Source organism: Emydura macquarii, unplaced genomic scaffold, assembly GCF_026122565.2.
Source record: "Emydura macquarii macquarii isolate MOO-44397 ecotype Brisbane River unplaced genomic scaffold, CSIRO-AGI_Emac_v2 contig_2897, whole genome shotgun sequence".
Lineage (NCBI taxonomy): Eukaryota > Metazoa > Chordata > Testudines > Chelidae > Emydura > Emydura macquarii.
In genome coordinates, this window is record NW_027133034.1 from 9997507 (window position 1) to 10013687 (window position 16181).

General features: G+C 41.0%; 1 protein-coding gene across 6 annotated transcripts in view; it reads left to right on the plus strand.

The window, feature by feature from the left end:
- LOC137167129 (BDNF/NT-3 growth factors receptor-like) overlaps nt 1–16181 on the plus strand; it is a 259594-nt gene that overhangs the window by 62970 nt on the left and 180443 nt on the right. For all 6 annotated transcript variants that reach the window (XM_067569138.1, XM_067569140.1, XM_067569142.1 and 3 more), the window contains 2 exons: nt 6353–6453; nt 8040–8139. In XM_067569138.1, coding sequence (XP_067425239.1) covers nt 6353–6453; nt 8040–8139 — 201 coding nt within the window. The remainder of the gene's footprint in view (nt 1–6352; nt 6454–8039; nt 8140–16181) is intronic.

Consider the following 16181-nt stretch of genomic DNA (forward strand, 5'->3'; position numbering starts at 1 on the left):
CAGAATTTTTTTTAACCTGATAGTAACATGTTTTTGGCCTCTTCCAATATGGATGGCCACACTGTTACAGGATGAACCAACAGCAGTCTCATGTAACCATTGTTAAGTTGAATTGTGTTGGCGTTGGGACCTAACCATCTACAAGTAAGTTGTAAAAAGTACCAACAGGAGGAGATGAGTCTTGTTTTAACACAAATAACTTGAGGATCAAATATTGGGAGAAAAATCTGCAAAACAATTGGCTACTTTAATATAACGCTGTTGTATTTGACTAAGTGTGAAAGTCCATCCTTAACAGTGCTTCCAAACTACCCTTTATAGTCTAGGCGGGGTTGAATCCTGCTCAGTGTATGGTTATTTGGCTCAAATAGCCCATGACTTAAGTTTCCTTAAGCTGATTTAAATGTTATTGCTTTGATTCCATTCCATGTCATTAAACTTTAGCAAATGTGCAATTGGAGCAGCAAATTGTCTTTAAGTGGTTTGGAAATATTAAAGCATAGCTTCCCCTCCCTTTTTTTCCAAGGAGGGACAAATGATTTTTTGGGGTAATTTGGACAGTTTCCTACATGTATTCTGTTATGTAAGTTGTATGCATGACACAGATCTTTTGGTTTTGCTCTGTAAAATCCTCTGAGGCCCCCATTTGGTAAAAGTACTCAAGAACATGCATAACTTCACACATGTGAGCAGTCCTATGCACTTTAGTAGGGTCCAGTTAGTGGGATGAGCCGATGAGAGAGGAGACAGTGAGCTGATTCGAAGTGCTGTAGGAGTTGGTTTTTGGGGGGAGAGTCACTGGTAGAAGTACTTTTAACTTGGGGTATCTTCTGAAATTAAGATAGAAAGGTGTTTTCCTCCTCCTTGAAAAGTCTTTTTCAAATTCCTATGCTCATTTCAGAACAAACTGAACATTTGCCCTCTAGATTGTTATGAGGGGAGGCAAAGGTAGCTGTGATGCTCCCTAGGATTACCCAGGGTTGTGAGGCACTTCATGTCTACCAGCCCTTAGTGAGAGGAAATCTTGTCTGTGCCTGCTGTCGGTCAGCTCCCTGAAACCGCCGGCCTCTGGCAACACAAGCACTTATTTCCAGGTCTTCACAGGCCTTGGTCTTTCTGTACAAGTAGCAATCGACACAAACAAGCCTCCTAGTCCTTGGAGCACCCCCTGCAGTGTCCAGCCCCTTATCTGCTGAACAGAAATACCAGATTTGCTGTTCCGAAAGGAACAGTACACACCAGCTTGTAAGATTCAACTCAGAACCAGCACTTTGCTTAACACCACAGCACTTAGACTTCTCTCTAGTGAAAATAAGAATAAGTTTATCATCAAAGAACAGGGATTCAGGTAATAGTGAATAAGAATATTGGGAACAAATGGTTACATATAAAACAAAATCATAACTTGTTCTTTGGAGCCTAAACTTAACCAACAAGTTACCCTCTTGGCTAAAGAAGCTTATCTCAGGCAAAGTCTTGCCAGCATTTTCATCAAGTCTGGTTGAGATCTCACTTTCATGAAGAAAATTCACTGTCCATTTACTTCCTAGGTGAGGGATGACTGTATGTCTCCTTTGTCCCTCCCAAATATACTTAAGCAAACCTTTGATGTGCACCTTCAGACAGGGTCTCTTCCCTCCTCCCCTCACCTCCAGGGCTATTTTTCTCCTCTTGTTAGTTTCTTTCTGAAGTCTCTGCTAGCTCTTCATTAGTATTTGACTTAGAATGGTAATGGTTGCTCCTGTTTACATGTAAACAGATAGCTGCATAAACATCTCTTGTCTGACAGACAATCTGTTTTTCACTTTTGGGTAACCAACCCTCCAGTTATGTGTATATATACTGAAAATTATGTTCATAACTCTTTACATAGTATCTGTAAATACATTTCACAACAATATTGATGACCAGAGTGACACAGGCTTTTTTTATTAGAGACCTCACATGACACTCTTTGATGAACGAGAATGTAAATACCAGAGTCAGAGGATTCCTGTTTTCCCCATCACCCTCTCTCTGCCCCTTTCCAGTTGGCACTAAGAGATTCCTGGGTCACAGTAGTGGTAAAGGAAAAAACGTTTGGCCAAAAAGTCAGATTCTGAGAGCTTGCTCTTGCAAGGTGCTAAACATCTCCTGTAAGTTTGAGTGCTGTCAACTCCTGCTAACTTCGGTGGGTGCTGGGAGTATTCAGTGCCTCACAGGATTGGGCTTTTCACGAGGGAGGAGGCATTTACTGACACTTGGATATGTAGGGGGATGGGGTGAGAGAGAGAGAGAAACCACCACGTGGGAATGATATTAAACTACAGATATGTAAATTTAAAAGCTAATAGGGATAGCTGAGCAGGATGCAAAGCGAACACTTCTTCACCCTACTGAAATAAAATGGACTAGAGGGGCTAACCAGGAGATGGAATGGAAAATGTTTTCAATTAAAAAAAACAAGAGTGTCGTGACATACCCCTGAATGCCTCAGAGATTTGTGATAGGTCTTCGCAGCTCTCTCTGGTGGTCAGACTGTGGATGTGGTGTGGGTGACTAGTGAGATGTCACTGCATAGGTCTTCCAGACCAAGGTCTACTAAGGAGAGGCACAGGAGGACACTGGGGAGCTACTCCTCCCTATGCCTTGTGTTAGTAGCTGAGCTGGGCCCTGCCTGGACATGCAGATTGGCTGGGTAGGGCTAAGGATTTTGTGTGGAGAAAACCTTTGAAGTAGGCATTGGTCCATCCCTATGGATTTAGCCTTCTGTGCTCTGTGCCGCATATGATGGTCCCCAAACTGTCCATTAAATGTCTGTTAAAAGGTGTAAGGAAACAAACGCTTACCAACCAAACATTAGAATTTGGGGTACAAGGTGTTTTGGTGGTAATATTTGGCATTTACATAGCACTTACATGCTCAAAGCACTGCACAAACATTAATCCTTTAAATAATTAATCTTCGCAACATGTCTGTGGGGGCAGACAAGGAAGAAGTATTAGCCTTATTTTTATATGCCGTGGAAGAAGTGACTTGCCCAAGGCCCAACAGGAAATCAAATGCAAAGCCAGCATTCTTGGTTCCCAGACCCATATTTGTACCTCTGCGCCATGCTGCCTCCCCTTGTGTAGTCATAAAAAATGAGAAAGTATGCCAGATAAAACCACAGCCACAGCAGTGTGTCACAAAATATTTGTAATGAGTGTATTTCTGCAGGATGTATAGTTGATGCTTATATCTTACTGGCTCAGGGTCTGAGTCTTCACTGCCACACCTCTTGTGTAGTCCTTTACAGTGATATGAAATGGGTGCAAAATGCTGTTGTTTGTTTTGGTACCATTTTATGCATACTTTGCATTGGTAGATGACTGCAAATGTTACAGTGCAGTGAAGAATCAAGCCCTAAAGTTCCACTGAGTGGGTGAGTCAGAGTAAATATATGTGCACCCTACACATGTCAGAATGCTACATTTGTACATGCAAATTGAGTAATGACATGCACAAGAACCTATTCGAATGCAAAACTGCCCAACTGGTGCATTGCAAATATGCAGTTTTGCCCAGGTAGTGGTTATGCACATGTTTTGCATGGCTCACCCATACAAAGGGCTTTGAAAATTTGGTCCTGATTAGAGTGTAAATTTAAGGGATCCCCTGTTCTTCAGCATGAAGTGGCAGTGCACCGCTAATGTGCCAAAGTGGCCTAATTTATTTTTTGCCCCTTATAATGTAATACAGTATTCAGAGTCTTTTTAAGAGTCTGGGAAAACATATATATTGTTGATAAATCCCTCAAGATACACTTTCACAGGTCTTCTGATATGTAGAAGGATAAAGTTTATTGGCAAATGTTGCTTACCAAATTCTGTCATCTGTTACCTGAAGGTAATTAAGGTCAAAATTTGTCCCTTTGAAAATGTGATGGTCATATTGTGGTGATAGAAAAGTGTATTTTGGTATCTGTTAATGTGTATTTTACGTTGCCATTGTGATTAGTTCCTGTAACCTGCAGTATTGCGAAAGCAGATCCAAGAACTTATAATGGCCCATGCAATAGAACTAGAATAGAAGAACAGAAGGGGTAAAGCTATCCTAATAAAGGCATTGCCAACAACTTTACTTCTAGAGAAAGCCAGATGCTATAGCCACAGGAACCTAAGTACACTTAGACCTTTTATGCAGCAACAGATCTAGGTACTGTTTTCAGAGGGGGTAGGTCAAACGTCCCCACCCCATGGTGTCATAGCAGCACAAAAGTGCTAGTAACATTTTACTGACAGCCTCCACAGCACCAGCTCTCAGATGTCATACTGCTTGTGCACATGGGAATGAAGGCAGGGCCAAGATGTAATCTGAGTAATAAGAGGAATGTTGTCCCCTTGCCTTTCTCTATAGTTTGACGCCTGCTGTGAATATGTAGCTATACAGAAAGGGGGAGGAGAAAATAACTTTAAGGCAACATTATGGTTGAGGTTTTAAATGGTAAAAAGTCAAGAAATTACATTGTCTCCTGAAAGCATCACAAGCGAGCCACTTTGCACACAGAATAGGTACTCTTATCTGTTACAGTTGGACTAAATCCTGGTCTTTGGCCTATATGATGCAGACCCAGGAGAGTCAACTTGGTCTGGCTCCTTTGTACCAGCTTAAGCAGATGTTGAGCTGGTGACAAGGATAGCCATGTAGGCCAAATAACCATGCTCCCAACCCCAAGGGCCGTATGTGATATGCAAGATGCTTTGCAGTAAGAAATATGTGTGTGGGTGCATGAAAACTGAAAGTGACCACGCACCATGTTGCCAGCATTCCCAGCTGACCTCTCCAAAATGACCTCTCCACTAAGCGCCAGGAGAAGTAAGTTTATTAGAGTGCAAATCCTCCCTTCCCCTTTGACAGTTCTGAGGCTAGAGACAGCACGACCGATCCTACCCTGTTTTCAAATTCCACTTACAGAATTTTGGCATTGAAATGTCTTCTTGATTTAAACAAAGTATAAATAGGAAAAAAAATTGTGATTGACTGTAAATTCAAATAATTTCACGAGCAATAGTTGCAATAACTGTACTGATTACATTTATTGGAATGTTTCTCTCTCTCTCTCTCTCTCTCTCTCACTCACACACGTACATATTTTAGAATGTAATCCTAGAAATAAATGCAGCTATGTTTTGTTTCAGTGTGTGGACATCCAGATCTAAGCATACACTATTTGGTCCCTGTTATCTTGGAATAATGCGAGTGGAAAATCCTGTTGTGATTAAACCGTTGTGCAGTTTTGAAATAATTATAACTTGGTTGGACCAAACTCCTCTTTCAGTGGGGTTATTCTGGATTTCCCCTGTGGAACTAAGAGTAGGATGTGGTCCATCATGTCTGAAGAAATTTGATTTAAGAAATGGCTGGCACTAAACCGTTTTCAGCATTAAGTCTATGGGCAAGTTAGCAATTTGGAATGTAAAATGTTCTTGAGTTATACAAGTACACAGAACAGTGGTTTTGAATTGTTTTTCTCCTGAGAAGATCTGTCACTTCACACTTTGATAACCCAAAACTAGCTAAATGGACTTTTGCCAAATTCTCAAAAATAAAACAGAAGTGGATTTCTACACTGCAGTTGGGAATGAGTTCTCCCTCCCCCTCCCCAGCCTGGGTAGACTGACTTGCACTAGCTTGGCTCAAGCTAGTGTGCTAAAAATATCAGGGGAGATATTGCGGCTTAGGTGGCAGCTCAGGCTCTCAAGCCCATCTGACCCCCTGGATGTGAGCTGGGGTTCCTACCTCAGGCCTTGCTGGAGCTGGAACATCCAAACATGGCTGTTTTTCGCATGCTAGTTTGAGCCAAGTTAACACAAGTCTGTTTATCTGGGTTGGGAGGCTCAATCTCAGCTGCCGTGTAGACATACCGCAGAATTCCCCAAGCTCCCTTTTTAAAAGCCTTACCTTTGGCTGAGTATAAGGCTCAAACAATTCAATCTTGAGGACAGTCTTTTGTGTTTAGTGAGGAGTCAGAAGAACCCAATACCGGCTTTACAGTAAAAGTCCTTCCTTAACTTTAATTCTAGCTTCTCTTGGTAGCCTATATTACAGTGTAGATCCATTCTCTGAAGTTTTATATAAACAGTAAGCAATGGATTATGACATTTGAAAGAAAAATGCTATTTTTTAAAAGACCTTGACTAGTTACACATTGGTTTAAAACGTCTGGAGCACATAAAGCTTTTGGCTTTGTAGATCCCCAGCAGACTGCTCAGTTGATAAAATAGAAACCATGCATCTTTTACAAGGGACTCAAGAGTCTCAAATGTTTCAAACATTGCATTGTTACAATAGCTGAAATAATAATGACAGCCTTTTTTTCCTCCACTCTAAGATTATGGAACCACGCCTAATGATATTGGGGACACCACGAATAACAGTAATCAAATCACTTCTACGGATGTTTCCAACAAAGAGAATGAAGATAGCATCACTGTAAGTATATACATTATTTCCTGGTTTCTAATCTTGGCAGACTTTCTGACTGTAGAACTGATGAAGCTGTGATGTTTTTACTGGTGATGGGATGCTCACCCAGCAGCGTACCAGAGCTGTCACTAGAATTTGTTTAAGATGCCCCTTTCTGAAAACAGGGGGCTGGGGAAGGGGGGAGGGTGGGCGGAGTGAGTGACTTTTTTCATGCTGAATAAAATGGATACTTAATTTGTGTCACTTTTCTGACCAGCTTTTAGATGATCTATCATGCCATGTTGTTTTTCATAGGGCCTAAAATACAATAATTTTATTTGCAAAGTAAGGGATTTTCACATCCTTGAAGTTCAAGGTAATTTGAAAGGCTCTCTCACTGGATTTATAAATCTGGTAGTCAACTACCGCTCATAGTGAAGTCAAGTTATGAAAATTCAAATTAGAATTCCGTATTTTGGCTCCATTTTTCACGGGATTGTCATTAAAAGATAACATGGAGATTTTTAGTAGAAAAAGCTAATTAAGTGAGCCCGATTCTCCACTGCTTTGCCTCTGTGTAATCATTTATACCTGTGCCAAGTGAGTGTAAAGCACTACCATTCTGACTGGTTAACCTGTAGTGTAAATTATTCCACAAGTTGAAAGGCAGTGGAAACGTGTGCCTGTGCACACATACAATGCATGAATGGGAGGGAGAATTGTGAGCTGTGGAAGAATAGAAAGCTGTGGGTGGCTGGCTACAGACTAGATATTGCTTCAGTACACACAGGTTTCTCAATTTTAAAATAGCTAAGAATAGCTCAGGAGAGAGAATTGGAGGAGGAAAGAAGTTCAGGATTTAAAAAACAAAACAAAACTGTTAACAGATATAGGCTAGTGGGAGGGATCTCAAATCATTTCCCCGTATTCTGTTCCTGTCAGTCAGGGACATCAAGGCCCAAAGTAAGAGCTGAAGTTTAGATCATCCCTCCTCAGTAAGACCTGTGGGTGAGTGTCTGGGGGAGCAAATCTCCATGAGCATTACCTCATGGTGCCCCCCACCCCCATCTCTTGGTTGTCCCTTATGGGATTTCTGCACAACGGGGACCATCTCATAACTTGCAGAATCCTGAGGGATCTGTGAGAGGTCAGAGCTGCACAGTGCTTTGTGCTGCACAGTGGTTTTGGTTCTGGAGGTCCCCAGCCCAGCTCCTTGTCATCGGCTGTCCCCCAGGGGTACATTGTGTGAAAGGTAATAGGACCTCAAACTGCATTATCTTGTCTGATAATGGGCTGGAGGAGTGGATGGCGTGCATTCCTCTGATCCAGCCCCTCCTCCCACCATCCCACTCAGCCTCGGTCTCCTCTCCCAGGGCAGACCCGAGACCCATGAAGAGGCAGAATGTGGAAGTGGCAGAGTCTCTGTTCTCTGCAGGGTGGGGGCGAGCCCACATAATGGCTCCCTCTGTGCTCTTAGATCTGACACTCTTCTCCCCCACCCCCTTTTTAAAAAAAACATTCCCTTGTTTGATTCTTCTGAATAAATGCTGATTGCTTTTGAAGATGGTTAATCTTTGTGCAGCAGATTTAACTGTTCTTGCCCTCTCTTTTAGGTGTATGTTGTGGTGGGGATTGCAGCATTAGTGTGCACTGGCCTAGTGATAATGCTTATTATTCTGAAGTTTGGAAAACACTCCAAGTTTGGGATGAAAGGTAAGAAGGATTGTTTCAGATAAGTTGCCTTAATTGTCATGGGTCTTACCAGCATGCACCACATGCCTCTGCTCCCAAAGTACTGAAGGTAAACTAGAAAAAGTGCCATCGCATATCAATCAGTCCATGCTTTTGAACAGTAGGTAAGGAGTCGGCCAGAGGTGGATAAAAACAGATATAAATGACCTTGAACCGAACTCTGATTCAAACACATGGCTTAAGCAATCACCTCTCCTCTACTGGCCTGATTTTTTTTTTTTCCACCTGAAGTCCCAAGTCCTGTTAATAATATCTTACTCTTCAAAATCAATGGGACTGTTCATGGGGTAAAGTGTTACTCAAAGTAGAATGGCAGAAACTGGCCCCAGAAAAAGGAAATTTACTCCGATGTGCATTGGATTATGAAAGCCATACTTGGTCATTCAAAATACAATTTTGGAAGGAGGTGTCTGTGAGAGCTTCAACAAATGGAGATACTGCTGCAAGTGCTACACCATCACATTAAAGCTTACACTGTAGTACCACGCCATAGGAAGTAGTACTTGTTGAAATGGCAGCCATCCTTGTCGGAGGGGTGGTAAGAGTTTACATCTGCTCAGAGTGAAATTCTGAATCTTTTATTTTTGTTTAACACCTCCAGTACTACTCCTTCTGCCCATTTCCGGAGATGTTAGAGGAAGTGTATTTATAAAAAGAACTTGCACACTTGGTGAGGATAGGTGATCAGGGAGTATTTCACCATTTACCAAAGGGGACCATATTTTGTTCTTGAGATGTGAGTCTGAGGGTCTGTGGAGAAGGTGATAACTAATCCCTTAGGCCCTTCATATCTCTTTCTCTTTCCTGTGACCCCCAAACTGCACTGCCAATACCTTTAATGATCCCATAAAGACTCATTCATGGTGTGCCTCTTTGTGTCTTTGGCTAGGCCCTGACACTGTGCCATTCAGATCTGTCTCATGTACAGTCAGCTCTGGGATTCTTCACAGAGGAGAATTCCGAGAGCAGCTGAGATGTAAACAGAGAAGAACTGGGGTCAGTGCAAAGCAGCAAGCTTACGGCCTGAGACGATACACCTTCCGCTCATGTGCATGCACACTCTTCCCAGTCTTTAGAATCCTCAGGGACATTATGGGGGATTTGAAGCCTGAAAGACAGATCTGTAAAGTTTCAAAGACTAGAAAGAGTTATGTTGGACTGAAGAAGGTTTGGAATATGTTTTCCTTAAGGCTGAAGCAATGCGGGTTGCATTAGGAGGGAACAAGAAAGTGGGAGCCAAATTCCAGGGAGGGATGGTGAGATCTCTGGCATTTGGATTCTAAATGTGATCTTGGAATAGCATGTTTATTATGTTGCTTACCATTTGTCCATACTAATGTCTGAAGAATTTCTTTACTAGAAAGTTACGTCTCCCTTCTGGGAGAATGAGAAAAGTTTTACAGTAGAACCTCAGAATTACAAACACCTCCGGAATGGAGGTTGTTCGTGACTCTGAAATGTTTGAAACAGAACAAAACGTTGTTCTTTCAAAAGTTTACAACTGAACATTGACATAATACTTTGAAACTGTACTATGAAGAAGAAAAATGCTGATTTTAACCATCTTAGTTTAAATGAAACAAGCACAGAAACAGTTTCCTTACCTTGTCAAATCTTTTATAAAATTTTCTCTTTATTTTTAGTAGTTTATGCTTAACAGAGTATTGTACTGTGGTTTTTTTTTTTTTTTTTTTTTGGTCTTTGCTACCTGATTGCATACTTCTGATTCCAAAAAAGGCGTGTGGTTTGACCATCAGTTTGTAATGCTGGTGTTCGTAACTCTGAGGTTCTACTGTAATTCATTTTCAAAATTAGTCAAGAAGTTACATTTTCACAAAACGCTCTGATGATCATGTGTTTTGCTTTTCTTTCATGAAGAATCTTTTCACACAAAATTCTAATCCTGTCTGATCTGCAGTATGGCTTAAATGCTTTTCTAGCTACAAATCTGCCTAGAGAATGTTTGTGTAAGGACTTCTTTCTTGTGAGACACCGGGTAAAATTTTGAAACTGTAGCAACTTCAACATAGAGTTTATTTTATTCTGTTAATCTAAACAGTGAGCAAACCATAGCAAACCGTTCTGGGTCCCAAGCTAAAATGCTCACTCCTTCAGGTACACTACCTCAAATGCCTGTCCCTGGTAGGGACTTTTACTCCGAGGATTAATTTACTGTAAATAAATACCAACTGATATATTGCACTTTGTAATCATGAGATATCATCATTAGCTATAAATAAGCCCTTGAAGTTTGCATCAGAAAAGGACCATATTCTTCAAAGTAGAGATGGCCGTGAATTGATCCAAACCCCAGTTTGCATCTGGACCTGAACTTCACAACTTGGGTTTATCCTTAGCCCAAAGCTCAGAGACACTTTTTCAGATTATTACCATTACCATCATTATTAGTTTGTGGTACTCTGGTGCGTAGAGGATCCATCAGGGATCAGGTCCCCAATGTGCTAGATGCTGTACATGTATGTAATACAAAAAAAGTCTCTGCAGCAGAGAGCTTCTAATCTAAGCCTATGATGGGAGACAACAAGTGAAGATAGAGTGCTTGGTGGTTTGGGGGAGGGGGGAGACGAGGAAGAAAAGGTAACTATGGAGAGAGTATATTTTGTACAGTAAGCACCAGTCACAGCATACTGTATTAAAAGTTTAAAAACTGCCATGTCAACAAAAGAATCAAACCTGCTGCTGCTGATGTCAGTGGGTGGTTTGACATTGGAATTGGGCCCAAGTGAGGGAAAGCTAATTTACAACTGGTGCATTTTAATCCATGTTTTTAGTTGGGCCAAGAGGAAATATCTCATTTGCTGTGGAAAATTTGTGTTAAACATGGCAAAATCTTTCGGTCAAATTAATGTCTTCCCAAGTGCTTCTGTGAGCACTTTGCATTCACCAGAGGGAATTTCCTGAAGTATACAGGCCAGGGATATACAAAAGGCCTTTACTCCTTTTCTGTTATCTTGAGGGAACACAATACAAGCCCCTCAATCACCACTCATTCAACATTTTCTCCACCCTTCCTGAAACAATAGTCTGGGGGGGGAAATCCAAAGCAGGCATGCAATTAATCTTGATACTGAGCAGAAAGGAAAAGTAAATGATCCTTTCCAGTGTAGCTAGCATCTACAAATGGGAAAAATATGTTCCACCAAAATGTCAGAGATACAAGTCAAGAGTAAAATGGTAATCAGTGCTGCATGGAGTATGGCAATATCTCCCTGTGATGAGTGAGATTCATGTCTTACTTGAAGTCATGGCAGGTACCTGCAGCATTTCCAGTGCAACAGAACACACCTATTCTCCTTAGGGCCAGAGTTTCCCAGGCTTTGTGTGTGCAAGGATCATTCATGTCCATTTCACTCTGTGCCCTGGCGCAGGGCTGGATGCAATCACAGTCAAGGAACCCAAACATGCTGTGAGACTAGGACTCAAGGTGATGCTATCCTCCCTATAAAGGGTAGGTTGAAGCTTGCTCCCTGGTCCAGCAAAACTGACCACACCTGGGGTGAGCACATGCTGAACGCTTTCAAAGACTGCCATGATGGTCCCACTCCTCCTGATCTCCCAGGCGTGATTGTGCCTGTCTGATGTACAGGGCCTTAGTTCTGGCTTAGTTTTTCCCTGCACTTCCCCTGTACACCATAGGCAGTGGCTTAAAGCCCTAATGTATTGCTCAGTCTATGTCTAGCCATGTCATGAGAGTTATATAAAATAACTTGTATTTGTGCATCTCATCTGTTTTTACATAACTAAGAGGAGTTGGTGAACAGAAACATTTTGGTGTTCGTGCCATGCAGTTACTTTTTAGATTACAGTAATATAGGTCTGCTGTAGATTTGAGAACCAAAAAAACCTCCAACCCTCTCATGTTGTAAATGAAGTGAACTGTGGTTGAAATTGGGGCTTGTGCAGTGTCACGCTACAGTTGTCAACTCTGGTCTGATTTCTCCTTCAAGTCTTGTCCTACCTCTTAGATAGTACTGCCAACCTTCCAGGATTGTCCTGAAGTCTCCAGGAATTAAAGATTAATCTTTAATTAAAGAGTATGTCATATGATGAAATCTCCAGGAATACGTCCAGCCAAAATTGGCAACCCTACTCTTCGACTATGGGAAGGTGCTGTGTTCTAGTGTCCTGATGATCAACTTCAGAAATTAAAATGTAAGGCTCCTTGACATTCAGGTCTTGAAGTTCACACAAAATAGCTAGCACTTCATGCCAGATGTGAATATTCTTCTCTCCCCAATACAGCTCTGTACTTTCATGTGTTCTCTTCTATACTTACAAATGCATTTACTAAATTTAGTTCTGTACCTGATAAAATCTGTGTGTCTCTATTAAGCTGGCTACTAAATTCCCTCTTGTAAAAGGCAGTTTTTTTTGTTGTTGGATCTACATGTGATCACCTTTGTCCTAGACTTGTGTGTGTTTCCTGAATATGGGGCTGAAGTCTTTGGACACTCATATGGGGTTGTAGTGTAGCCGAAGAAACCTTTTAATTTCTTGAATGTATTCACCAGTAGGGTCATCAAAATTTGTGCATTGCTCTTGTGCAATTTCTTGGTTTGCATGCTTGCTGGAGGATGTGAAAAGGCTTGTGGTGGGTGAATGGCTGACTATATCCATTTTATAAAACTGGAGGAGCACAAGGGAACTAGACCAGAGATGGCTGAAATGAGTTCATGAACCTCCTGAGGAGATTTATGGAAGAATATTTCCAGCCTCCTTTCATTTTACCTGCACCATTGGAAGAGAAATACAAGTGGGGAAACCAGCTGGGAAATAAACCATATTTTTTGCAAATGTTAATAAGCATCAACATGACAGTAGGAGAGAATGGAAGAGAAGTAAGAAATCTGATGGAATTCAGTGATTTAAAGCTAGACCTAGGCAAAAACTCAGAAGGTCACATTTGAAACTGCACAGTTCGATTCAAAAATAGTTTTAAAAAATTTGCCAATTTGAACCAAAATAAGTTTTGTACTGAATTTATTATTTTTAAAGAAACAAGGAGGAGATAACAGTGAAGAAGAGATCTAGCAGTAAGAAACATAACAAGCCAAAGAGGTGTTCATATTGCAAAGACAATAATTGGAGTCCCTAATGCTCTTTACTTTTTAAGAATTCTAGGGAGAGAAAAATATAATTAGACCCAAGTATTATCAGAATTTTTCTTTGATAAAGGCAAACGGTGCTTTTATTGAAACCAGAAAGGGGATGAGGAGGGGAACCCTCTTAAGAAAACAACAAATAGATTCTCACAGAACTTAAGGGAAGCGTGTATATGTTTAATTATTTTGGGGTGAGGAATTTTGTGTGTATGTGAAGCTGTTGTCAGTGCTTTGTAGATTTGTGCTATAATCCAAAGAAAAGGAAACAAAATGAGTCTCAAATTTCAATTGTACTTAGGGAGTGCTAGAAAAGTTCTCAAGTCTGAGCTTGGTAGCATGCTTTCCAAAGGCTAATTTTACTCCTCAAGTTACCTCATGCATCCAAAACAGGGAATGTGGTTTTTTGCACTTTCATGAGAGCATGCACCTATGTATGGAAGTTTGCATCTTCAGTCTGAGCAAACAACAATATCCATCAATTTCATGAATAAATCAGTGACCTTTACATAACAACTCATACAGTTTATCCATTTTTTAAAATGCTGTACCTTCAAGCTCTTGCAAGTAGACTATAGTGGCTTCTTTATGCAAACATATTTAGATTGTCAGGCTGTTATGTTTTTTCGCTAGCTTGACTGTAAGTTATCAATCTCACAAGACCTCCTATGTTGTGTGCCAGCATAGGTCAAGAAGATGTTTTATCTCATCTTATTTCTTGGTTGCTTTTTTACTGAGTAACTTCATCAACCCTGCTATATATTGATCTTGAGCCGTCTTTACAATTTTTGAAGTTAAAAAAAATCTTCAATATTACTATCTGCTCTCTTAAAAAAATTTCTATCTTTTTCACCACAGTGTGTTATTTTTGATGACAAACTCTTGTTACGTTTTGTACTTCAGTTTAAAGATAATACAGGAGAGCACAGCTAGGAACTTGGCTTTGGTTGTGACATGTTTCGCATTTATCTTATAGTATTTTAGTTTTGAGTAAAAAATGCTGTACATCTGTATGAATAAAAGTAGCCTTAAATCAGCAATATTGTCATTCAGCACTTCTGGTAACAGCTTTTCTGACACAATGTATCATCCATCCATTATAGTTAAAAGTCTTTAACCCTCATCTGCCCAACTAATCATATTTATGACTTTAAATAATGGGGCATTTGGGTCAGATTGGGATACTTTGTCATTTTATTCAGTGTATGTGACAAATTATACATAGGCTCTTTTTTGCACATTCTCCTGGAAAGAGCATTCACGGCCAATGAGAAGGGTCTTCTGTATCCCCTACTTGTCTGTGACAGTGAATGCTGCAGATGCTCATTATGTTTTCCATTTGAATGTATTTCCCTTTTCTGTGCATTGGTGGGGGAGAGTCACAGCAGAGTGTGACTGCAGAAGATCTTTATTTCAAAATAAAGTCTGTATCCTTTACTCTGGTTTGTGTTCTTGAGAGTTCAGAATGTGCTAAGCAAGTGGATTAAAAGACAGTTAGGGAAAAGGGGAGACATACGATTAATTTTTATTCTTCTCAATATTATTGCAACCCTGGAGCAAGGAATTGTGCTTCCTATGAACTAAAGGAAGAATCTCAAGGTTACATGGGAAGTGCTGTACTCCTTTTGGTGCACATACAAGCACAGATAAAAACTTTATGCAGGCTCATGGACAGCAATTCTGGGACAGAGGGCGGAATAGTCAGTGGCCCCCCTAGAAAGGAATGGCTGAGGTCCAAGTGGGCTTTCACCAGAAGTTTTTACTTATTTATTATGTGCCATGCAGGTTCCCGGGTGGCTGAGGAGGACTGAGGAGGACTCCCTTGGACTGCCCAGGGAGGTTACTGATCAACCCAGGAAGCAGAGTAGCAGATACCACCTCCTCAGCCATCCAAGAACCTGCATGGTGCATAATAAATAAGCTCAGCCCCTGGGAGGAGAAGAGAGTGTCAGTGGTGGGGGCCTCAGGGTAAGGGAATGTGGAAGAGAGGAGGGCCCCTGGGCAATTACCTGCCTTGTTATCCCCTTTGTCAGCGGGCCTGGCTTTATGTAATCCCGCCTTGGGAAAGACCTGTAATTTAGAAAACATTAGGTTTTCAAGCTCTTTATCTGTAACAAGCCTTCAAAAGAGCCCGTTGTACACTTTCTGTCTTGTGTGTCAAATAATTTAGAAGAACTATGCTCAAAATATGGAAATTAGTCAGGACATCTGGGTTCTTTTCCTTGGCCTGACACAGATTTGCTGTGCGACCTTCATCAAATCACGTAAATCTTCCATCCCTCGGTTTTCCCATCTGTGCTGTGGTGGTAACAATACTGACTGTCCCTGCCTGACAGGGATGCTATGAGATTCAATCCCTTTAATATCTTTAAATTGCTTTAGTATTATGTATTACTATGTCTATTAATGAAAATGTACCAGAGCAGATTTAGCTAAAGATGTGTGGTGGTGATGAGATTCGTACCTAGACTTAGGAAGAAATTTAGCATGCTCAAATCTGTGACCTCCTTGTGGGTCTCGCATGTAAAAGCAAAGGAAAGGAGAGCTGGCTGACATCAACCAGAGACTGGATGTTGTTTTACATCATTGTTCTAATGCCAGCCATGACACTGACCACCACAGTAGCCTTAGGCAAATTGCACAAACTATCTGCCTCTGCATCACTCTCTGTCATGAATGGTGATATTTATGTACCTTGTGGGTGTTTGGGAGATTAATTTGTTAATGCTTGTAATTGAGGATGCAAAGCGCTGTACAGCAAGAGTGCAAAGTATTATAGATGTTATGAACTGATCCCTGGTAAAAATGTCGCAAAAAGGACTTGACACAGACCCCCGGCCCATCAACCGTTCTATAAAGAAGACTTTTTCCTGTAGCCATAGC